Source organism: Myotis nattereri, assembly GCF_964212035.1.
Source record: "Myotis nattereri genome assembly, chromosome: 2".
NCBI classification, from domain to species: Eukaryota; Metazoa; Chordata; class Mammalia; order Chiroptera; family Vespertilionidae; genus Myotis; species Myotis nattereri.
This window is the reverse complement of record NC_138076.1, coordinates 209,972,327-209,997,271: the sequence shown is the minus strand read 5'-3', so window position 1 is coordinate 209,997,271 and position 24,945 is coordinate 209,972,327. Positions and strand designations below refer to the sequence as shown.

The following is a 24,945-nucleotide window of genomic DNA, read 5'->3' as shown; positions in this document are numbered from 1 at the left end:
TCTCAGGGCTGAGGTCCCGAGGCCTCCCAGAGTAATGGGGGCACCAAGCACTGGAGCCCCAGGCTGAGGGATGGGGAAGGCCGGGACAAGGGACAGCAGGTGCCCTGCCATCAGGCAGCCTAGGCGTGGCCCCACCTCCATCTCTGGCTGCCTGAGTGACCCTGGACGAGTGACCCTGACTTCTCCAGGCCTCAGTTTCTACAACCATAAAACGCAGACAGCCCGACGCTCCTAGCAGGGCTGCTGTGTCACACCTAGCAGGTGACAGCCCTACGGCCTTGCGGGTGTCCCCCAAGTTACCCTGCAGCCAGACCTTCCCAGCATCACCCGTCTTTCTCACCATTCCCACTGCTGGCACCAAAAGGCCGCCTCCACATCGCCCCCTTCCCGGACACCATTTCTCTCACACCCATGCCAAGCATGGGCTCAGCGCACAGTAGGTGCTCAATGGATGCTCGATGACAGAATGGATGAATGCAAACACCCTAGGCTCCTGCTGGACACACACACGTAGACATACCCCCTGCAACTCCTTATGCCCGTCCCACCCCAGGCCGCCCTGGGCCTCAGAGGAACAACTGGGAGGCTGATGAGGGGCTGGGCAGGGCAGCCTGGGAGGGAGGGGGCCGGGTGTGGGAGGAGGGGGCAGGGGGCAGTTGGGGCTGGGGCAGGCGGGGACTGGGCGAGGAGGAAGCGGTCACTGCGGCTCAGTAGCCCTGCGACTGGTAGCCCTGGGGCTCGGTGTCGAAGGCGTTGGCTGGCTGCTGGTAGGTGCCACCCATGCCGGTGGGGTCGGGCCCGGCGCTGGGCTCCACGTAGGGGGCGTAAGGCATGCTGGAGTCCTGGCTGGGGTCCATGTAGTCCTGGGAGAAGAGGGCCGAGTCGGCGCCAATCTGGTACCGCTGGAAGGCCAGCACAGCCTGGCCTGCCTGGGGACGAGGGCCGGGGGGACAAGGACAGGTGGGAGGGGATGGTTAGGGGAGAGACAGACAAGAGCACCGGGTTAGTGGCGGTTAGTTCGCTAGACACAGGCAACAGAGGGTTAAATATCCTAAAGCACCAAAGACAAACCAAGGTGGCCGATGGGCGGAAAGCTGTCCTTGCAGCAGCGCTGGAGAGGCCCACAACCACATCCTCCAGAACTTGAGAAGACACCTGCCCCGTGTCCCCCAAACCCAGAGGTCGCTCTGGGCCACCAACAATCCTAGCCTCCACTGCGGAGTGTCACAATGGCCCAAAGGCCCACACCTCCTTCCCAAACTGTGTCCTCAGGGCTGTTATGCGGGATGGGGAAAAGGAAGTTTCTTGGTGGGACAGAGAACTGTTGCCGTCTCCTAAAGGCGTCCGCCTCTCCTGCAGCAAATGCAAGCAAATAACTAAGTTCTGGCCAATAGATCACCCCAAGTTCTTTGCTCACCCTTGACCTGATGCCTGGAATGCAGATGTGATGGCTGGAGCGCTAGTTGCTAACATGGACCATGAGGTCCAGGACCACGTCGTCGGGATGAAAGAGGCCTGGGTCACCAAAGGCTTCTGGAGCCGCTCTGCCAGCCTCGGACTGTCTGCCCGGACTTGGGCTTCGTTTAAACCACTGCTGTTTGCTGCTGAACCTAATTCTGATGGAAACCGCTTGGTCCGACGAGTTTGGGAAACTGAGTTAAATAGAGTAAGTTTCAGGAGCACAGGACTTGTCGGAGCCTTGGCCATTTAATGTACGCTGGGTCCCCAAGGGGGAAGCTGCCGCCACGTCCACCAGCCTGATATGACCACTGAAGCCCCTTTGTTTCCAGTTGGGAAAAACTTGTCTCCCGCATCCATGCATAGGTGGGGAATTCTTTTTCAGTAAAAGCAACTATATTGTTATTAAGGACCATGACATTGACCACACCAAGCCAGGAAGTGAAATGTCACTATCAACGTAGCTTACAGGGTTACATTGAGCGCTCTCCACAGTCTCTCCAGCCAGGCAACCTGTCTGTGATGGGCACCCCACACCCCCATTTTTGAGCTGGGAAGACTGAAGCCTAGAGAAGGGAGGCCTCAAGGCAGAGTTAGTGCCAGAACACAAGCCTGAGCACCGGCCTTCCCAGGCCACACCTCCTTCCCTTGATCAGCCCCCCGACAAAGCACCAAATCAACCAGGAACCCCAAAGGGCCATGAGGTCTGACGCAGGTGCTTGGTGTTTAATTCCAGAAAGTTCCAGAAGCCCAGTGACTAGGCATTAACTTCTGATCTGTGTCAGTGGAGGAAGCTCCGAGGGGCAGCCCTTCCTGGGAAGTGGCTGTTTAAAGCAAAGTGCCGGGGGCCTGGGAAAGGCCGGCCTGAGGGAGCCGGCTGAGGAAAGCAGGGGGCCCTGCTGTATTTCTATGTTGTATGAGGTCCTGGCTGCGGGCAGCTCACACAGGAGCCCGGAGAAGCAGGGAGGGGGACAGCCCCCTGCCGTGGCGCCTGACCTTCAGCGCCCTGAGTCATCGGCAAGCTCGCAGGAGCACGCGGGGAAGGGATGAATGAGTCCCCGAGAGACACAGCTGCAGGCCGGGTTCTCCCGGGGCCCCTGGCTCCCCGTCCAGGCTGGTTTCCTGCAGGGAGACAGAGGGCTGGAGCAACGACCTCTGCAGATCCTTCCAGGGCGGCCTCTGACCACAGGCACCTCCTGCCAACTGTGGACACTCCGCTGCCCTCCCTGAGCCGAGGCTCCCTTAGCATCCAGTTAAAGGAGCCACGTGGGCCCCAGCTCGACTGGGTGCGAGGGGAGGCTGGGAGTTCTGCTCAGAGCCCAGGAACCCGGCGTCCACGTGCCCTGCTTCTGCAGGTCAGGCTCACTGTTGGGCCTCCACTGTGCCTTCAGCAGCCTGCCCTTGGATGCCTCCAGTGTCAGGAGGCTCACGCTGTGTGCTCTGCTCTGGGGCCTGCTTGCGCTCCATCACCTCCTCAACTCCTGCCCAGGCACCCCAGGGCCCCAAGGAGGGAACCTGTGCAGAACTGGAGGCCAAAGTCCTTCAGCAGAACAAGGATTTGCCACATGAGAATCACCCCGAAGTCAAGATTGTGGAAGTGTCCCTGACTCCTTGGACAGAATGAGTGAGTAAATGAATGAGTAAATGACTGAGTAAATGAATGAGGGAACAAATGAAAGAACAAAAGAGCCTACATTTATTGAGCATCTCTGTGCCAGCCTTTGTCTCATCCGTATAATGGCCCTGAGAGATTGGTCCACTATCACTCCTCAGTCCAGGGAATTAGACTGAGGCTCAGAGAGGTGCAGGGTTTTGCCCAGGGTCACACAGCACAGGAGAGCAGAATCAGGACTGGAGTCCTCTGATGTCCTCAGCCAGGCCTCCCTTGGCCGCCAGCCTCCACTGGGACTGGAAGATCAGCCTTCATGCCACAGCCGTGGCACAGGCCCTCACACTGTCCGCGGCTCAGCACCCTGGCAGCCCACATAGGGAGCCGCCTCCCACCCTCTAACAGCCCATGGCAGTCCACTGAGGGAGATTTCGGTTTGGCGGTCTCCCCTTCCCTGCACATGGGCTCCTGGGGCCAGGGACCCCCATCTGATTCATCACTAGGCACAAAACAGCTGCTCAATAAATGTTTACTGAATGAATGAACACATGAAGGGTAAACAAAAGAGGTAACGGAAAAGTGGCGGGTCTTAACTGGCCTCTCGAGCCAGCCCTCCACTGCCCTGGATGCCCGGGCATCCTGGCCGCTGCAGGCAGGAGGCTGCCCCACACCCTCGCCAGGGGGCGGGACACAGGGCTCCCTGCCTCGGGACGCCGGGCAGGCCTATGGCTGTGCCGAGCTGGGAAACAGCGTGTTGTACTCCTCCTGGAAGGTAAGGTCCTTGAATCTCCGCACGGCCAGGGCAGCGCTCAGGCTCTGCCGGGAGAGAGCAGGGGTGAGGCCCACAGGGAGGCGGCTTCAGTGGGCCGGCGGGTACCTCCTCTGAAAGTTCAGTGTCCAATTACCCACTCCTCTGGGAGCGCCCTCTCATCTCAGGGCTTGCCGCTCCCTAACTCTTCCCTGTGGGCCGGACGGCCCCGCTTCCAGGGGACCGTCTCTGGTCTGAATACCCAGGGTCTCCGGGCTTCCCTCCCAGCCTTGAGGACACAGAGTTCTGGGGTGGCCATAGCTGGCCTGCTGGGGCCTGAACCACGGGTCTCCCCTTGCAAACGCTAGCTCCCAATATGGTATCAGGGCGAGGGTCCCATGAGAAATGAATATCCAGGGGCTCTCCACAAGAGACAGAAGTCGCCCCAGGGCAGGCCCGGGGGATGCGGCATGGGGGCTCCTCCCTGCAGAAGGCTCGGCCAAGGGCTGCTCGAAGGCCAGGGGAGAGGGGACCCTTGGGGTGAGAGCGGTGCGACCCAGGCATCTGCAGGAGAGGAGGTGACCTGGAGCCTCATTCCAGGGCGGTCTTGCTGTCTCGTTGGTGGCGCTCAAGACCACTGGGCTCAGAGCCCACAAGTGCTGCCTCAGAGACACGCTCTCCCTGACCCACACGTTTTCTTACTAGTAACTCGAATACATTGCCAACACACAAAGAGCAGATTCACACAGAAACTCAGACTTCTGGCTTCTCCGGAACACGGAAGACCTGGCCTCCGTAGGGCCCCATTCCTGCCTCAGGACAGGCCGAGGAGAGGGTGCCCTGCAGGTCAGGCATGGACATGCCGCCTGGCCCGCCAGGTGGGCACCTGAGTTTGTGACGCCCTCCCCCCATTTTACAGATGGGAAGACAGAGGCGGGAAAATTAGAGGCAGCTCCAGGGTGTGAGCCAGGTCTCCTCCCTCCTGGGCCTGGGCTCCTTCCCAGCCTAAAGCCTCGGAGCCTCATCTTGCCGGGAAGCCTCAGCGTTGTCGCCCGTTACCGAGGAGAGAGAATACCCACCCAGCTACCGTGGTGGGCGCTCTGCACCAAGCCAGGGCCTGCCATCCCCCCGTGACTGTCCCCTCTGGCAATGGGGCAGCCTCCTTCCTTGGGGGCAGCCCCGTCGGGTGGAGGGCAGAGCGGATGGAGCCCCTGGCAGGCCACAGGCCGCAGCCCGGAGCCTGGCTGGGCAGGTGGTTACTCACCCACGTGAAGATGGAGAAGAAGGAGAAGGCGATGGCGGCCCGGGCTGCGTCCGTCCCTTCGTTAAGTGGGTTGTCCTTGGGCTTGGAGACCTGCCACTGGTTGGCCAGGTAGCAGAAGCCCACGAACCAGAGGAAGGCCCAGAAGGCTGGGGTGTCCACCAGGGTCAGGCAGAACAGTCCACGCGTGGGGAGAAGGGGTAAGTTGGAAGGAAATGGGGAAGGAGGAACAGGGAGAGGTTCAGGAGCACATCTCCCAAGCCCTCCCCCCAACCCCCGAGGGGAGCAGAGAGGGGGCACAGGGAAGGTGGGGCGAGAAGAGAGAGGTCAGTCAGATGCAGCCGAGGGGTCACGGAAAGGGTCCAGCAAAGGCCCAGGGAGAGCCAGGGCAGGGAGAGGGAGGGAGAGAGGGACGGAGGCCGGGAGGGAGGGACAGAGAGAGAGAACATCAATCAGCCTGGGCCGGCCTTTCTCTAACCTCAGCCAAGCACACTTCCCAGCTGTCCCTGACTGTCCCCCATCCACCCGAAGCCTGCAGCTTCCTGGGAGGAGCACCCCGACACCCCATCACCCCTGACTGCAGCCTCGCAGAGATCTGAGCAGGGGGAAGGGGAGGGGGGCTAGGGCAAGGGTGTGGAGCAACCCCAGTGGCCTGAGCCTCGACCCCTATAGCGATGGCCCTCTGGCGCCCAGGCCCGCCCACAGGCACTGCTGGGGCACCCTGAGGCTCTGTGGGACACAGTTTGAGAACTATGAATTTTATTCTGGTTCCTTCAGGTCTAAGGGCCCCCAGACCTGCCGCCAGGCTCATCCTGAGTCCCAGGCCTGGAAATGGAGGGAGGTCCCTGCCAGACCTCAGACCATGGCCTTAGGCTAGTGAGGCTGATGTCTTTCCTACTGACTCTCAACCTAAGCCTCCACCAATCAGATTCTCCAAACTCGTGGGACGGAGGTCAGGGTACCTCTGCCAAGGCCGTTTCTGAAGGGCAAGTGCAGCAGGTCACCTAGGCTGCCAGCTCCAGAGTCTGACCCGCCCAGGGCACCTACTGTGTGCCAGGGCCTTCAGTCACAGCGCTATTTAGTTCTCAGGGGCCCACGAGGGCGGTGGCACTGAGTGGAGAGGGCGCCCCTGGATGCTGCAGTCCCTCCTCCCTGTGGAGCTGTGGTCTCTGGGGTTGCAGGCCAGCACTGGTCCCACGCTTCCCCGTGGCAGCCCTGTGACCCCCAAGCCTGTGCCTTCACCCGCCTGTTAGGTGTGCATGGGCATCATCGGGACCAGGGCCGGGACAGCCCTCTGCAGAGGCTGGGGCGGGGGCTCACCCGAGACACCGATGTCCGACAGGACGGCTTTCTTGCGGTCCTTCACGCTGCTGATCTGCGGGAAGTAGACGTCCAGGGCCAGGTAGAGCAGGCAGGTGATGAAGGTGAGCACGCCCACGGTCACACCGTAGCTGCAGGCGTTGGGGTTGCGGTTGTAGATGCAGAACTCCTCACCCTCCAATGGGGTGTTGAGGTAGCCCTCGTTCACGATGGAGCCAAACACCACGATGGAGAACACCTGAAGAGGGCGGCGAGGGGCAGGGGAGGCATGAGACCCAGGCAGGCCCACCCAGTACCAGCCTGGTGTTGGGTGGGGAAAGGGTTGCCCACCAACACCTCTCAGCCTGATGCTGCCTTTCTTCACCCCAAAAAGCAGGCATTTCAGAGGGAGGCCCAGAGAGGGAGGGCAACTTACTTGGGGTCACACAGCACAGGGCAGGATCAACGGCTTCCATCCTCAACCCCAGATCTGAGGACCCTCTCACTGCAGATGTGTCCCCTCACACCCCCGCACTGCCCCCCCCCCGCCCCCCCCCCACCAGCCAGGTCCTGAGAAGGCCTCTTGCACCCTGACACCAAGGTTCCTCTAGGACTAGACCCGGCCTCTCAGAACCAGTGGTCTCATGTGCTCCTGGGCAGGGGACCTGCTCAGCCTCCACCCCCATCTTGTGCACCCCTTCCCCTCCACGGAGGCCTCAGGCCCCACCTGTCTGTCCTTGGTCCCACCCTTCCCTGTCGTCTAGGCAGTGACACGTGGAAGGAGTGATGGACAGAAAAATAATGATCCTGCCAGTTACAGGGGAACCTGCACCACCATGAGTGAGTTACCTGGGGTCCCTCACTTAACCCCCGAACAGGTCTCTTTCAGTCTGGCTGGCACCCAGCTAAGATGGCCCCAGGACCCCACTTCCTGGTATTCACACCCTGGACTGTGGGCGAGGCCGAGTGGCTGCTACAGAATATGGCAAAAAGTGGTGGGATGTCACTTCTGTGAGAAAGTTCCAGGCTCTGGCTCTTGGCCCCTCTTGCCTGTGCACTCTGATGGGAGCAGCTGCCATGTTTTGAGCTGCCTCATGGAAAGGCCTACCTGGTTAGGAACGGAGGGTCAAGAGCCAGAAGGGCACGGAGCCTCTCAACCCAACAGCCCACAAAGAAGTGAGTCCTGCCAGCACCGTGTGAGTGGACTTGCACATGGATCCACACTGACCGTCAGATGAGCCCACAGTCCCCCCGCTGTAGCCCGTGACAGACCTGAGGCAGCGGCACCTCGCTAAGCAGATACCCACCCACAGGAACTGTGAGATAACAAATGTCTGTTGTTTTAAGTCACTACAGTTTGGGGTAGTTTGTTACGCAGCAATAGCTAACTAATACAAAACCAGTGCCATCGGCGTTTTGCAGATGAGGCAGTTAAGGTGCAGGTACTCGTGAATGTGCCCAGCGCCACACAGTGACGTTTGGTCAGTGGCAGAGCTGGCTTCACACTCAGGGACCTGACCCTAAAGTTCATGCTTTTCCCTCCTGCCTCTTGCCTGCCCTGAGACTGTGAGGATGAGCAGGCCCCGACCCACGGTCACACATGCGAGAAGGCTGAGCCTCGGCCAGAGGGAGTTTTTATCATCCATTTCCCACTGCTCTTTGCTTTCCAATTGTTCCACAAAAACACTATAATTTCAATATAAGCCAGACTTATTTTCATACTCAGTTGACATCCAGGATGGCTAGAGACTCCAAGGCAGGTGTGGGGGGAAAATATGTAAAGCAGTATTATTTTATTTATCTTTTTTATCTTTTTAAGATGTCTACACTTTACATGGGTTTTATAATGTGCTGGATACATGGGCATAGTAGTAATATACAGAAAACAAATACGTCTACGTTGAATGGGAGGATTGATTTGAAAATGTTTCCTGAAGGAGTGTAGGACACCACTGGTTCATGACTCTCTGTGCTCAGAAGGATTCTGACCCAAATGTCCAGTGGATGAATGGAGAAGCAAGTGATAGCCTATCCATACAATGGAGTATTATTCAGCCACAGAGAGGACCACAGTTCTGATATATGCCACAGACAGATAACCTTAAAACAAGTGGAAAACGAAAAAAGCCAGACACAGAAAGTCGATATTATATGGTTTCTTTTACATTCTGTATCTGTAATAGAGATGGAAAGCGGACTAGAGGTTCCCAGGGTATGGGGGGCGCGGGGGGAGAGAATGATTATTTAGTGGGTACAGAGCATTTTATGGGATGATGAAAAGCTTTGAAACTAGAGAGAGATGGTAGTTACTGTAAATGCACTAAATGAACTGTATACTTTAAATTGTTTATTGTATGTTATGTGAGTTTTTATGCAACTAAAAAAAAAAAAAAAAAAAGAAAGGATTATGGGGCTGTGTCCTGGTCCGCTACGGGCACACGTCGGCCAGTCCTGACTGGGAAGGGACACACACCCAGTCAGTCCTTCAGACCGGGCAGTCCTGGCTCATAGCTCCGCCTGTCACAGGGTCTGTGTCTTCACAATCGTGAACCAGAGAGGGCGACTGTACTGCCCTGACTTCAGACTAAAACACTGAGGTTCAGGAAGAGGTGACCCTGCTGCTAGCAGTGCAGGCTGAACCTGAACCCAGGTCTCCTGACTCTCGGTCCTGTGCTTTTGTCCACCTGACCAAGCGTTGGGGTCCAGCCCCGGCGGGTCCATGGGTTCCCAAAGGTGTGGACGAAGTCGGCGAAGAATGAATAACACGGAGACTGCGTTCAGTTAGTCAGCAGCCTACCCAGGTTCTCTAGCCAGGATCTCCAGCCAAGTTGTCTTTATTGTCTTGTTACATCTGTATTTATACCAGTTGATTTTAATCCTATCCATTCTATTCCGAAGGTTGGGGCGTTCGTTAATCTAGTTCTGTTGAGTTTAATCCTGTCTAGGTTAATCTCTGTGTTTCCATTACAAGGGCTATTCCAAGGTCATGCTCTACTGATAGGCTACAAGGAAGTGACTGACTAGGGATTATCCTACCTGGTAAAGGTTATGTAGCTTAAGCGTGATTGTTCGTAGTTAAAGTGATTAATTACCCGACTGGCACTTAGTTAAGGGGTTTTATTCCCTCCCTAACTTCAGGGGAAAATCCCTACCTGGGGAAACAACCTTTCTCGGAGAGGTGACCTTGGTTAGAACACATAGCACCAAGAAGGGGAGTAAACATATTAAGAACAGTATGCCATATACGCCAGGTCCCTTGAAACATAAGCTGTGCAGGTGTTTCTTCCCTGCAGCGACTGTGTCAAGCAGCAAGAGTGGACCGGCTTCCGGCAACCAAGCTGACTCTCAGCTGCAGGAGGCAGGTCCAGAGTGGTCTTTCCTGAGACCTGAGGGTCAGCAAGAAAGCATCAGTGTGACTGGATCCGCAGTGCGTGTGACTGGATCCGCAGTGAGTGTGACTGGATCTGCAGTGAGTGTGACTGGATCCGCAGTGAGTGTGACTGGATCCGCAGTGAGTGTGACTGGATCCGCAGTGAGTGTGACTGGATTGGGCAGTGAGTGTGACTGGATCGGGCAGTGAGTGTGGCTGGATCAGGCAGTGAGTGTGACTGGATCGGGCAGTGTGACTGGATTGGGCAGTGTGACTGGATCAGACAGTGTGACTGGATCAGACAGTGTGACGGGATCAGGCAGTGTGACTGGATCGGGCAGTGTGACTGGATCCGCAGTGAGTGTTACTGGATCAGACAGTGTGACTGGATTGGGCAGTGTGACTGGAGGCCAAGTCTGGTGCTGGGGCACAAGAGGAATGCTGACTTCAAAGCACTTCCTGACAGACACACTCCCTGCGGCTGCTGCCAGAGGTGGGGACAGGGTGGATCCCCCCCAAGAGCAGACCAGAGGAGATGGGAGGGGAAGCAAGAGGGTGCAAGTCCCTGTGGGGACAGCAGAGGAGGGACATTAGGATGGGCCCCTTTGGGGGAGAGAAGCAGGGAGTCCTGGGAGAAACGAGGAGGAAAGTGCGGAGACCATGTGTCCCAAGAGGGTCAGGAGCAAGATCAAAACACCCTCTGAGGGAGGGCAGGGCCCGGGGCAGGGCGGAGGGAGGAGGGAAGGAGGAGGCGACACTCAGCTCCGGCTGCCTGCCCCCCAGGCGGAGGAGGAGGTGCTCAGGGGATGGAGCAGAGCCTGAAGTGGTGATTTCTGAGCTGAGCTGAGAAGCCAGCCCTGCCAAGGTCAGGGGAGCGCGTGTTTCAGGCAGAACAGAAAGGGCAAAGGCTGGACACGGGAGGAGCGTGGCCGGAGCGTGGCCAGGGAGCTGGGGCTAGAGGGGTACAAGGGAGGAGGGACAGGCCTGGCGGGCCACAGTGGGGACGCTGAATTAAATGCAGTGAGAAGTCACAGGGGGTGACAAGCTCTCGTGGATCCCTACCCCCTGGAGCACGAAGGTCACTTAAGTGGCTCCCCACTGCCCTCTGGATACAATCCAAGCTTCTGGCGGGTGGTCCAGGCCTCACCCCCTACACTTCCCACCAAACACCTGCTCCCCACCTTCTCACGGCCGTGGCCCTGATCACTCTCTGGAAGCTGGTTCCCACCCACAGGTCCTGAGCTGTAACTGACTTTTCTTTACTTTTTTTTTTTTTAAATATATTTTTATTGATTTCAGAGAGTAAGGGAAAGAGAGAGAAACATCAATGATGAGAGTATCATTGATCGGCTGCCTCCTGCATGCCCCCTACTGGGGATCAAGCCCACAACCCCGTCTTTGACTGGACTCAAACCCAGGACCCTTCAGTCCACAGGCCGAGGCTCTATCCACTGAGCCACACCAGCCAGGGCTGTAACTAACTTTTCTATGTTCCTGGAGGTGGAGTGAGCTGCCAGGTGGCCCCTCTGCTGGGCATGTGCTGTCGGGCCTGACTGCTCTGCACCTAGAGGGCCCCCTGCATCCACGGCCTGGGAGGTCTCATCCTGGAGGCCAGACAGTAGGGGCTTGCCACCGGTTGTTCATTCCTTCAACAGTGTTTCCTGAGCACCTGGCACGTGCCAGGGCCTGTGGGAGAGGCTGAGAAGGTGGCCAGGTCCCTGTTCTCACCAAGGGAGACAAATGCTCAGCTGACAAATATGTAGATAAGTCCTGACAAGTGTCCTGAAAAAGCATAAAGCAGGGCAAGAGGAGACGCACTAGCTGACTGGGGGGAGGGGCTCTGATGAAGTGGCCTTTGAGTAGAAGAGCAATATTTCAAGAAGTTAACGACAAGTGCAAAGGCCCTGGGGCACAAACAAGCTTGGTGTGTTGAGGAGGCGCATGGAGGCCAGTGTAGCTGGAGCACAGTCAGTGAGGTGAGGTGACAGGTAGGCAGGAGCTGGCCCCAGCGCCTTGAGGGGCAGGGGGAATTCAGGAGGCACTACAGGCTTAAGAGCAGGCCAGTGACTTGCTCTGACTTAGGTTTAAAAAGAATCACCCTGGCTGCGATGGAGAAAAAGGGCAGCAGGGCCCAGGTGAGGGGTGAGGGGTGAGGGGTGAGGGATGAGGGGTGCGGGCGGGGCTGGTGTGGGCAGTGTGATGCTGAGAAGTGGGCGGTGCTGAATGTATTCTGAAAGTAAAGCCACCAGAACCTGCTCGCAGGTCTGCTGTGGGGGGAGAGGAGGAAGAAGGGCAGGCTGGGAGGGGTTGGCAATCAGGAGCAGAGGCGTGCGCGCATTAGGTCCCCTGCAGGCTGCAGGGCTGGGCCAGACGGGGAGCCTCACCTGAACCAGGCCTGAGAGTCTACAGATAGAGAAACTGAGGCTCGGGGAAGGGAATGAACGCTGCCAAGGGCACATGACCAGCCCGTTGTGGTCTCCCAGCCTCCCTCTAGGATCCTAAGCCCTGTTTAATGTCTCCATTTAGCTGCCATCTCCCTACTTGGAGTGGGAGAAGCCCCCAGGAGCAGGCAGGCACCTCGGTTTCGGTCCCTCAGCACCTTGGCCAGGTAAAGAGGGACTCCCTCAGGGCCACTCAGGGACTTCATTAACCCCCTGTGGTCCATATCCTTATTCTCATGTTACAGCTGCTTCCGGAACCTGCCCAGGTCACACGGCTGGTCAGGGGGAATCCAACCTCAAACCCGAGTCTCTAAATCCAAGCCGGCGCCCTGTGGCCTCCGGGGTGGCTTGCTAGGGCCAGATCTGCAGGGCCAGCCAGGGGCACACAGCGGCCATGGAGAACCGGAAATTAAGCCAAAATGAAATTGTGCGGCTGCAGCAGCAGCAGCGAGGGAGCAGGAGTGGGTGCAGGGAGGCTGCTGGTCGCTGGCAGGCATAGGAAACACCTTCCCTGGCGCTACAGAGAAATGCACACACACACACACACACACACACACACACACACACCCCAAAACAAACAAACACTTCCCCGGTAAGCCAGCCAAGCCAAGGCTCTGTGCTCTTGCCATCTTTATAATCCAATCCTGGGACTTTTTAAAAATGGATTCCAGATGGCACCTGGAGCAGAGCTGTGCCCAACGCAGAAGAACAAACGGGAAGGCATTGCAGAAGCTCAGAATTTCAGGATCTTGGACTATTGGACTCAGGTACCAACAGAAGCAGAGACCTGCCAGCCCCCACTCAGCCATCCCAGGGGCTGGGGCTGGCGCTGTTTGATAATTTTGTCCCTGCTGTTCCCACCTCCCCAGATGAATGCCCCTCCCCAGCTTTTTCATCTTTCAAATTGGAGTGAACCCCTTCTCTCCCTTCAAAACTCTGTTGAGAGGTGGCGACTACCAGCCACCTTCTGGCACCCTCCTCCCCAGTCACTCCCCCCAGCCCCGACCTGCACACACTCCTGCTTGAGACTCAGTTACCGCTGGCTCCCCCATGAGCCCGGAGACGGCCCACAGCCCCACAAGGGCCTTGCGTCACTGGGACATTGATCAGCAAGCATCTCATTTAATCCTCACCCAAACCTCTAAATGTAAAACCTAAAAACACCCCCACAAAACAGACTTACTTGGCCCATTTCACAGAGAGGGAAGCTGAGGCTCAGAGAGGCCTGGACTCTGGGGGCCCACAGCAAGTAAGAAGGGTGCCGGCCTCCTGCCCAGGCCTGCCCCCAGCCCCATTCCTGAATGGGAACCAAGCCACTCAAGGAGTGAATTCCAGATTCTAGACTCTAGGATCAGCATGAGATCCAGGAGGGGCCACCTGCCGTCCGGCACCGTGTCACCACCCCACAGTGCGGGAGGGGCCGGGCCCGCCTTACTCCACATCTGCACACAGGGCTGGCAGGCTGTGCGGCCACTGCCGGGCACTGGGCTGACCCCGGCTCCGGGGCGAGCTGGGCCCAGGCGGTGTGGGAGGCGGGGGAGTGGCAGAGGCCACTGCCGTCCACCCAGCACTTCCCAGAGCCCTGGCTTCCAGCGTCTTTCGGCAGATGCTCAGTTTCCCCCAGATCAGCTGTAGAGGGATGAGATCTGGGCCCGCAGCCCTGGGGGCCTGCCAGCGCCACATGGCACCACCCGTCTCGCCCTGCACGGGACATCGGTCCCCAGGCCGAGCGGCGGGGAGGCGTCTCTGCCCTTGCCCCGTGCTGCAGGCACCAGCTGGCTGCCCTGCTCACTCCTCTCCACGCAGTCGTCTTGACGGCTGCCCACTTCCGGGTGGCAGTGTCGCTCACCTCACCCAGCACGGCCTCCTCTCTGTGAAGACGTGGAGTGAGGGGCCTGGCCCTCCCGCATGTGGGGTGGTGACACGGTGAGGGACAGCAGGCGCCCTTGTCTCCTCCAAGAAGCTCCAGCTCATCAACCCCGACTCCCACCAGCCCTCTCCCGGCTGAGGGTACGGTCCCTCCCCTAGGCGAGCTCCGAGACCCCCCTACTGGGGCTACTGGCCTCACCTCGTCTCTCCCAGCCCCCCAGTGACCTCACGCCCCCCTCACTGGCTCCCACCCAGCTGCCAAGACCCCAAACTAGGCCCATCCTCAAATCCAGTCTGGCAGCCAGGCTGCTGCTCCGCCCTCCCCAGAGTAGCCCTCGAATCGCCCCACGCCTCCCTGCTGGCCCAGGCCAGCATCACCTCTTGCCAGGCGATGACAGCAGCTTCCCTGTTTCTGTGCGTCCACTCCCGGCCCCTGCACTGTCCATTTATAGCAGCTGGAAAGATCTCTTTAAACCCACATCAGGTCATGCCACCCACCCCCTCTCCATCCCACCATCTACCCCAGACTCCCAGTGAAACCCACCCCTTCGGGGCTCAGACTCCTCTCCTACCGCTCTCTGGCTGCCTCTCCAGCTCGTTCCCGCCTCAGGACCTTTGTGCTTGGCTGTGCCCTAGGCCTGGGAGACCTAGAGTTCCCCAGATCTCCCTGCTGGCTCCCACTGGTCCCTTCTCAACACCCAAATCTCAATGTGCGACACCTCCTCCGAGAAGCCCTCCAGACCAGACTCCCAGATCTCCAATCACTCCATTTATTTTCTTGATAATACCATTATGTGATTTAATTTTATATTTTGCTATTTATTGGTTCACTGATTGGGTGTACATCTCACCCCCGGAGCCAGAGGGGAGTTAGGAAAGGCTCTGAGGGAAGCAATAGGTAAGCCTGACAGATGAACAGAGGCACAGGAAGCTCAGAAGGCAGGAGAAAGGAGTACTCTCTCCTCAGCACCCCTGGCTTGTGCCCTCCACTTGCATACCTGTGACCACGGGGAGCTCACTCCCTCCCAACAAGCAGGCTGCCGAGTCCAGCTGAACCTGCCTTCCACCAGTGTCCCCGCCCCAAGTCCTCCATCCTGCCTCCGGGGCCCAGGGAAAGGCTGGTGAAGAAAGGAGCCGCCGTGCTTTTGAGGAATGAGTCAGGCTGCCAAGGGCCCCCCTTCTCGAGAATGGGGCCCTGCCTCCCCCAGGGTCATGTGAGGAAAACGGCTGAGGCCACGGCAGGGGCGCGTGACGGACACTGGGCAACCACTCGGCTTCCTGGAGAGCCACAGGGCTGAGCAGGGTGGGTGGGGCGCCGGGGTCCCCTCTCCTCCCCACCCGGCACCGCGTTCTGCAGCCTTGGATGTGACCCGCTGGGGATTAAGCTGTAATCTTCCCACAAGCTGTCCGGGCCCCACTGGTTCTCGGTGGTGGGCGGTGGGGGCGGGGAACAGGCTCCTCTGGGCAGGGGCCTGCCGCGCAGCCCCCTGTCCCCAAATGCTGACACTCAGCCTGGGTGACCTGAAGGCTCTCCCTTCCCTCCGCCCTGTCCGCGTCCTCACCCTCCTGTGGCTGTGTGACAAGGGGGCCAGTCGCCCCATTAGAGAGGGAGAACCTGAGGCCCAGAGAGGGGTCAGGGCTCGTACTTGGTGGCAGAATTACCGGGTGCCCACCCCTCATCTACAGCCCCGGCCGTGCTGTCCCTGCCCTCTCTGCGGGGGAGCAGGTGGGGTGGCCAGCAATGCCAGCCCTGGAAAGGGTGTGACACCAACTGAGCACAGCTGAGCCCCCGCCTTACAGGGAGGGAAACTGAGGCTCTGTGAGTCCCCCGCTGGGAAGGAGGGGTCTGCTCTTCCTCACTGCAGTGCCTGCCTCTGCTGCCGCCCCTGCATCCTGCCTGCCTGCTTCCCCCTGTGAAAGCTCCAGGTCTTCAGAGAGGGAGTCCGCTCCCAGGCCCTGCCTGGCATTCTATTTTTTTAAAAAAATATGTTTTTACTGATTTTAGAGAGAAAGAGAGAAACACTGCCTCCTGCGTGCACCCTGACTGGGGATTGAACCCGAAACTGGGCATGTGCCGGGACCAGGAATCAAACTGGCGACCTTTCGGTGCATAGGCCCCTCAACCACCTGAGCCACACCGGCCGGGGCCCTGCCTCGAGTTCTAGAAGAAAAAAAAGACACAAGGCGGAAAGCCCTCTGCTTTGAGAGTTCTTCCAACCAGTCACAGAGCAAAAGGGAAGGGGAGGGCAAAGTGAGCTGGGAGGAATCCTGGAAGGCTTTAAGGGGGAGGTGATATTCGAGTTGGGCCTTTAAGGTGGGAGGCTGGAATAGGGATGGTGGGTTGAGGAGGAAGGCAGAGCAGTGCACGTCACAACCTAGTTCACCCACATGTAGAGTCCTTACAAGATGCTAGGGAGCACTGGGGATGTGACAGTGACACAACAGACGCGTCCCTGGCAGCCTCTCACTGCTCTCCCCCCCTCTCGGCCTTTCCATCTGCCTGGAACGCCTCCCCCTACCGCCCCTCCCCGCCCCCCCCACCCCCCCGCTGACCCCACCCCTCTCATCTTGACCCTACCCTCATCACCCATCCTGGACCCAAGTGAGAGCTCCCCCACTCCAGGTCTTATGCTCACCTCCCGATTTTACCTGGTTTCTCTGCAGCACATCTCCCTCACTGAAGAGCAGGCATCCAGCATGTGCTCAATGTGAGCATTAAATAGAAGACGGCAGGGTGTCTGCGGCGGTTGGGCCCAATGGGAGGACATATAACCCCTCACTGCCTGCCAGACGCGGTGAGAGATCCATTAATAACAATCAGCCAAGGGATTTGGCAACGTGAAGGTCACGGGTGACGGAGAGCTGGGGGAGAAAGCCTGGCGAATGCTTGTGAGAGAAACCTGGAGGAGGAACCCTGGAGATGGTGACCGGGGGCAAATCTGAAGGCCCCCAGGAATGGCGAGGAGATGGAATAGCACACGTGTCAGGTGATGGGAGAGAGCCAACGTGGGGAGGGCAAGACTGGGGTTGGGGAGAAGGAGGGAGAGAGGAAGATGGGAATGTTACTGAGTCCTTGAGTAGGTGAGAGGGCGGGTCTAGTCCAGGGAGGACCACCTGGGTGAGGGCGTGCACAGCAGGAGGGCCATGGCTCCCAGGCCCCAGGCCCACTGGGATCAGGGTGGGCGAGGGAGAGAGCTGGGGAGGCAGAAGGGGCGGGGAGAGGCAACCGCCTGCGTGTGTGCAGCTGCAGGAGATGGGCAGGCCCAGGGAGCACCTGGCGAGTGGCTGAGGCAGGTGAGGACACGACTGAGGGAGGAGGGCAGCCAAGGGTGTGAGAGGCCAAGACGTAAGAAGGATCATACAGCGGACACCACAACGGCCAGGCGTGAAGGCAGAGGTGGTGCTGGAGGGCGCGGCACCAAGTGTGGGCATCGCGGAGGGAGAGGGACTGGCCGATCCTGCGCTGGTGTGAGACTCAAATCTGGGGAGAAAGGTCTGGAAGCTGCCTCCGGAGCCAGAAGCACCCTGCCCCACCTCCAGGCCCAGCAGAGGAGGGGGAGAGGGGAAGAGCGGCCCCCACTGAGAGGAAGCAGGGTCCTGGGGGGAGGCCCGGTTACAGTGCAATTCACAATTAGGGACGTTCCGAGGGTGGGGACACAGGCCCTGTCCACGTCCCCCATGAGTTACTGGAGGAGTTCCGGGTTGTCGGGTTCCTGGGCGATGAGCTTCTAAGCAGTCTGGGTCGGAGCGCCTGGAGCTGTCCCCCTCAGCTGCCCCTTCCCAAAGTCCTCTTCCCCACCCCCTCCTCCCTGCAGAGAGGAGCTGAGCAAAAGTCCATGCCCCGGGGCAGGGGCGAGGGGCTCCCCCGGAAACACAGGGGCACGGCTGCCCCACCCGGCCCCACTGACACTGCTCTGCTCACACACATGGGCCTGGGGCCCAGGCCCCCACAAAACCCTGGGGGGCGAGGGAGCAGTGGTCCTTAACGTCACTTCTTTAAACACCAAGCAGTTCTAAAGTTCCCAACTACAAGCCACTAGGAGCAAGAGGGGGGCTCCCTGAGCATGGAAAGGCTGGGAACCATCAGCCCAATCCGGACCAGCCTTTTCCGACCTGACAGGTGGGGAACCTGAGGCCCAGAGAGCATGGCATCGTGCTCAGGTCAACGGCCAGTCCGGCGGGAGTGGGTGCAGAAAGCGCCCTGCCCTGCCCCTCCTCCCCCTGGACAGACAGACAGCTGGCTCCTCCTGGGTATGAGTGTGGCTCCCTCGCCAGTGCTGCCACCTGCCCTCCCCCTTTCCTCCCCCAGCCTTTGCGCTTTCTCTGCAGGCGCAGGCCAGCCTGACAGCCTAACAGCTTTGCCCAAGCAGACCCGGGGTGGGGGCACCCGGAAGCAGGAAGCAGGGGCCACGTCCTCGACGTCAGTGTGGGCTGTGACCCCGGCAACTCCGTTAACCTCTCCGCACCTCAGCTTTTCACCTAAAGTGGGGGCCGCAAACCCACCTGGACCGGGATGGCGCGTGCCCAGGAGGAGTGGATTGTACGGCAGGCCCTTTAAACATTCATTTCTACAAACCTTCGGATCTGCCCCCAAACCCAGGCACCGCAATCCCACGTCACAGACGTCACGGAGGCTCCCAGAGGCCTGGGATTTGCCAAGGTCCCGTTCTGGGGGGCCTGCTCTTGATGCTAAACTCTCCCAGGCTCCCCGAGCTCCCGCGCTGCCCCCCTGGACACAGGAAATGCCAACACACCTGGCAGAATCCTATCAGCGAACCTCTCCAGGAGACCACCTTGTGGCTGGCCCCACCCTACACCTACCTGCAAGACGGACCAGCCAAGGCTTAGCCACAGGCAGGGGAAGAGGCGAGAAGGGTCCCAATACTGTTAGCGATAAATGCCAGAGGTCACTGGCCCTATCTTTACGGACCTCACTAAGTAAGTGACAGGGACGTGCTGGGAGAGGACAGGCTAGAGAAGACCACACATTTCCTGCCAGACACCTGCCCCAGAGCCCTCTCCACGACACAACATGCTGGCAGTCACTGGGAGCTTCCGAAACACACCTCTTCTCTGCTTAAAACCCCTCTCATGGCTCCCCAGGGCCCTCAGCTACAGTCCGGCTTGTGTGCTTGTCACGCGAGGCCCTGCCTGGGCTGTCTACCCCTACTTGCCTTTTGACTCATCACTCGCACTGATATACCGGGGCCCCCAAGAACTCACCCTCATTTCTAAAACCCACTCAGACCTTGTGCACATTCTGTTCCCCCTCCCCACTTCTTTATCAGAATCAGCTCAGGAGTCACCTCCCCCTGGAAGCCCTTCATGCCTCCACCTGCAGAGGTAGCTACACCTCACTGGATCTCCTTGTAGCGTCCCAAGCCTCCTAGATTGTGCTTGTCAACTCAATTCTGTTCTCACTGGACTGAGAGCATCTCTGATGGGACACAGGCCGACACTGACAGGGACTTGGCACATGTGGAATAAACGAACGAAGGCCTGAGGCTCTGTCTCCACTGGGACCCCCTCCACACAACCTTCTGAAGCACGATGACAACAGCGTGCAATCTAGTTGGGAGCTGGGACAAGGGGTCTTGTCTTGAAGCTGCTGCGTTTGCAAAGTGAGGTCAGCTTTTATAGTCAGTGTTCACGTGTGATGATTAAGGGGGTGATGAAAAAAAGAGCGTGTAAAGCCTCCCCCCTGAGCTACCCCTTGGTGCCCCTGCAACCCGGCCAGGGAAGCCATGGAGAGTGTGTCTTGAAGGAGGACCCCAGACCGGCTTCAAACTGCACCTCTGACAATCTGAGCCTGGAATGGGTAGACAAGTTCCCTCCACACTGTGCCTAACTTCTGTCTTCGGGGGGCGGGGCGGGGGGGCACACACACCCCACTTACAGAATCCCGGGTGTTACAGCCAATGCCCTTAAGAGATCAACCCCGAAAATGGCAAACTTTCAAATGTTTTATTGATTTATTTTGCCAAAACAGAGAATTAACTTAAAACACGCTCTCATCTACCAGCACCAATATTCTTCCCCACAGGTCATTTGAACCCCCTAACAGACAGGCTATGAATTCTAAATAGGTCTGTTACATCAAACCGGTCAGTTCCTGCTGGAGCTCCCTTTGTCCCCCTCGGCTCCAGCAAAAAGAAAGGAGTCCCTACAGGCTACAGTCTCCGAGCAGAGGGGGTGATCGCGGCACAGGGGGTGGGTACAGCAGGGAGTGGCAACAGATCTCCTGCCCGCGCCCTCCCCAGCACAGCCCCATTTCCCCACAACCTGGTTCAGAGCCAGCAGCTCTGGGCTTGCCCTAACACTGTCCCAACAGCCATCCCCTCCTCACCCAGGGCAGGAGCTGCCAGAGGGCTCACTGGCTCTCTCCCCACCTTTACCAACATGGGCACTCCCTCGATTCTTGCTGTAATTACCCTGACAGGTGTGTATGTGGGGGGGGGGGGGGGGAGCACAGAGGCAGAGGGGAGCTGAGAAGCCTCAGTCAAGAGACAAGGGGGTCCTAGGGCCTGCTTGTGCCCCAGCCAGGGCCTGGGGGCTCAGAGGCTCAGGTTCCAGGGTGGGTCCCGGTTTGGTGAGGCCCTGAAGCTTACATGGTTCGGGGACCCTCTTTCAGAAAAAGATTTTTTTACAGATATTACAAAATTACCCGCCCACGGCTCACATGGCTGGGTGCCTCCGGAGCTGCAGGAGGAGTCAGGCAGCACAGGAGTCCTGGATAGAGGGACCAACAGGCTGGGTTTGTCCGAGGCTGGGGGCTCCCAGGACCTGGCACCTTCAATGCGAAAGCTGGGAAGGTTCCAGCGAACCTGGAAGAGTTGGTCACCGGAGCCCCGGAGAGCAGGCCTCGTTAGTGGAGGTGAAGCTCCCCACCCTGTGTCCTAGGGAGCGTGAGAGTGAAGGGATGCTCCCCAACATAATGCAATGTCTCAGTGCACCACTAACATCTGAGAAAGGCTGGAGAAGCCCTGGCCGGTGTGCCTCAGTTGGTTGGGCGTTGTCCGGTACACTGAAAAGTTCCCTGTTAGCTTCCTGGTCAGGGCACATGCCCAACTTACAGGCTAGGTCCCCAGTGCAGGGTGTGCAGGAGGCAGTCAATCAATGTTTTGCTCTCACACCCCTCTCCCTCTCCCTTCCTCTCTCTCGAAAAAATCATTTAAAAAGGAAAAAGGCTGGAAGGAGACAGCAGCCCTCCGTAAGTGGTGGGATTTCACATTTTTTTTTTTTTAATATATATTTTATTGATTTTTTACAGAGAGGAAGGGAGAGAGATAGAGAGTTAGAAACATCGATGAGAGAGAAACATCGATCAGCTGCCTCCTGCACATCTCCCACTGAGGATGTGCCCGCAACCAACGTACATGCCCTTGACCGGAATCGAACCTGGGACCCTTCAGTCCGCAGACCGACGCTCTATCCACTGAGCCAAACCGGTATGGTGCACATGATTTCTTTTTTCCCAAAATTTTCTTTATTGTGATAAAGCACACATAAAATAAAACTTACCACCTTAACTACTGTTAAGTGTACCGTTCAGTGATATTAAGTATATTTATACTGTTGTGCAACCATCACAAGTGATTTTTATATTTTCCAATAACTGACAGGTATCACTTTTATGACCAGAAAAAACACACCAAACTATATTTAGGCAGGCCGGTGTGGCTCAGTGGTTGAGGTTGAGCGTCAACCTATGAACCAGGAGGTCACGGTTCTATTCCGGTCAGGTCACATGCCTGGGTTGTGGGCTCGATCCTCAGTGTAGGGCGTGCAGGAGGCAGCCGATCCATGATTCTCTCTCATCATTGATGTTTCTAGCTCTCTCTCCCTCTCCCTTCCTCTCTGAAATCAATAAAAATATATTTTAAAAAATAATAGAAAAAAAATTTTGTGCATCGGGCCTCTAGTATTATATAATTGAAATCATATGCCCTGGAGTGGTATACAATGCAATTTTTAGAAATAAATTCATACTCTCAAGGTCAGTTAAAAGAGAGTTGACTACATTCTTAAGAAACCATGTTCCATGGCTCTGAATGTCATCTGTCCGTATTTCAGAGTCTATAAATGGGTAAAAGCATCCAGCTCCCTAGGACAGTGACGGCGAACCTCTTGAGCTCGGCGTGTCAGCATTTTGAAAAAACCTAACTTAACTCTGGTGCCGTGTCACATATAGAAATTTGTTGATATTTGCAACCATAGTAAAACAAAGACTTATATTTTTGATATTTATTTTATATATTTAAATGCCATTTAGCAGAGAAAAATCAACCAAAAAAATGAGTTCGCGTGTCACCTCTGACACGTGTCAGAGGTTCCCCATCACTGCCCTAGGAGGACGAACAGGGTGGGACCCACAAGGGCGGTGAAACTATAAGGGTGAGGAGGCTGTGGGGGCAGGAAGATTTGGGTCCGGATTCCGCATCTCCCACAGACATGCTCCGTCACCGTGGCTTCTCTGAGCCCCAGGTTCTTCAAGTGGGACCCAGGCCGCTGCAGGAACCGGAACCGCGGGGGAACCGCGGGGGAACCGCCACGGCGCCCCGCACACAGCGGTGCCCATGCAAAGTTACTTTTTCTCCCTCCTGTCTGGCGTGTCTTCCCCGCACCCCAGTGTGCCCATCTGCCAACCCTCCTCATCCTCCCAGGCCCACAGCGACATCGCTTTCTCCACGAAATCTCCCTGATTCCCGCAGCAGGCAGAGTAACCCCTCCCCTGCTCTCACCCTCGGCCTGAGGGTGCCTGGCTCACTCCACTGGGACTCAGGGCTGCGTCTGAGTCACGCCACCTTCCCTCGGGCCAGCAGACTCCATAAAGCTTCGCTAAATGAAGCCATCACCGGCAGAAGTGGCCCAAGCACACGAACTGCCCAACCCCCGCACAGAGCCGGCGGCTTTGCCCTCCCAGGCCAGTGGCCCAGGAGCCAGCAAAGGGGAGCAAGGCGCACAGCCAGCCCCTACCTGGCCAGGCAGGTGGCGCCTCAGGCTCTACCTTTGCCAGAGGCCTGCTGGGTCTCTGGGGAGCTGGAGGCTGGCACAGATGAATGAATTCAGTGCCACAGACCCTCATGGGTGTGCCAAGGGTGCCAGGCCTTGTTCCAGCACCGGGGGCGCAGAGACCAAGAGAACAGAGCTCCCCGTATGGTGAGCAACTTCCTGTGACACCAAGAGGTTTGAATGGTTTTAGACCAAAAAAAGGCAGCTCCTTCGGACCCTAATACGGCCCTGAAAACCCAGGAAAGGAGGCCTCGCTGGCTTTAGGTGTGGCCCCCTGGCGTCACCCACAGTGCCACTGACCAGCATCTCCAATCCAGGACCTCCTGGTCTGGGTGCCCAGGAATTGTCCCCAGGCCTGGAGAAGCAAGACCCTCTAGTGAGGGCATCTGGGCAACGGCCAGCCGACCCTCAGGAGCCCAGGTGCCTCCTCCCCAGACCACAGCCAGCCTTCCTTCCCTGGGTGCTGCCGGAGCCAGGCGAACCCCTCCCTGGGGTCCCAGCCTCCTCTCCTCCTCCTCAGCTCTGAACAGGGACCCCACTCAGCCCTCTGTCCTGGGGTGTTCGCTCCCCCCAGCCCCCCACCACCACCAGGCTGAAGGTCCAGAACAGGCCTTTCCGTTTTCGCTGTGGGGAGGGGACCTTTCCCAGGGTCTCCCAACCCCCAAGGGCATCCAGGTGTATGTTGGGGGGAGGCGATGTCAGGGATTCCCGAGCTCCAGGAGGCCTCAAGGAGGCGCCTCCCCAAATCGGGAAACTGAGGCCGAGAGAGGAGGTGACTCTCCCTGCTCAGAATGTAACTGCTGGTTCCCCGTGAACATGCCTTGGGTGGTTTCCAGCCCAAGGTCACGCTGCGAAGGAGAGGCAGCTCCCGGGTGGCGGCCAGGTATCCGGCTCCCACGGCATCGCCCCACACCCGCCGGACCAGCCACAGAAACCCCGTCCCCTCCTCCGTGAACCGCCACTGCAGGCGCGGCGTGCGCCCGCCAGATGCTCCCCGCCCCGATCCGCCGCCCAAAAAAGGCCCCTGGGCACCGGGCTCCGTCCCCACGGCCGCCGGTCCGCCCGGGCGGCCGCGCGCAACCCGAGCCGCGAGCTGCAGGGCCGCGGCCTGGAGGTCACGGCGACGGCGGGGGGCGGGGGTGGCGAAGCGCACGGACTGGGGTCACCGGGAAGCGAGGGCCCCGGGAACGGCGGCGGGCGCGCCCCGCGAGCGTCGAGACCCCCGCCGCCGGGGCCCAGGAAGGAGGGAGGGGCGGGCACCGGTCGTCCCTAGGACCGCTCGCCCCCGGGTGCCGCGGCCCTGCCCAGGGTCCGATGGGGTCGGGGTCCGCCCGGGCCCGCCGCCCTGACCCGTGCCCCCACCCACCCCCGGCGCGGCCGGGCCACCCCACCGTCCTTACCCAAGACACGACGCGCAGGATGGTGTGCGGCTGCCGGACCAGGGTGAGGGGGTCGAAGGCGCCCCCGGCTTTGCCCGCTCCGTACGCACCCCCTTCCATCGTGCCTGCACCCGCACGGTGCCCCTCGCTCGGCGCGCGCCGTCGAACCGTGCGCGTGCGCGGCGCCCCCGCCCGGTCCCCGGCTCGCGGGCCCGGCTCGATCGGCGCGGCCCGGGCTCCCGCGAGAGGGCGCTGTGCGCGGGGGGTGGGGGAGAGGGGGGAGGGACACGGCCGCGCGCGCCCCCGTGCGCCAGGCGCGTCTGCCGCGGAACCGGCGGGGGGCGCGCTCGTGGTGACCTCTTTGCGAGGTTGGGGGTTGGGGAGGAGGTGTGTGCAGTAAATGCGGCATGTGTCCCCGCTTGGGGCTGCCGGTCTACCTGGCCCCCTCCCCAAAAACAACCTCGCTCCCAGCCTAAGGCTCTGGCTGAAACCATCTTCC

At 58.8% G+C, this 24,945-nt stretch overlaps 1 protein-coding gene across 3 annotated transcripts; it reads right to left on the bottom strand.

Moving 5' to 3' along the window:
- Positions 1-580: 580 nt before the first annotated feature.
- On the bottom strand, positions 581-24,624 carry SYNGR1 (synaptogyrin 1). Of its 3 annotated transcripts, none has more exons than XM_081085151.1 (4): positions 24,468-24,619; positions 6,397-6,634; positions 5,080-5,225; positions 581-929 (listed from the first exon to the last, which is right to left on the bottom strand). In XM_081085151.1, the coding sequence occupies exons 1-4, from the start codon at positions 24,564-24,566 to the stop codon at positions 708-710; spliced, it is 705 nt and encodes a 234-aa protein (XP_080941277.1). In that variant the 5' UTR covers positions 24,567-24,619; the 3' UTR covers positions 581-707. The 3 variants fall into 3 exon arrangements, with proteins under 3 accessions (XP_080941277.1, XP_080941278.1, XP_080941279.1); XM_081085152.1 differs by lacking the exon at positions 581-929 and adding an exon at positions 1,691-2,580 and having other exon boundaries at positions 24,468-24,624; XM_081085153.1 differs by lacking the exon at positions 581-929 and adding an exon at positions 3,133-3,883 and having other exon boundaries at positions 24,468-24,621.
- Between the last annotated feature and the right edge of the window lie 321 nt (positions 24,625-24,945).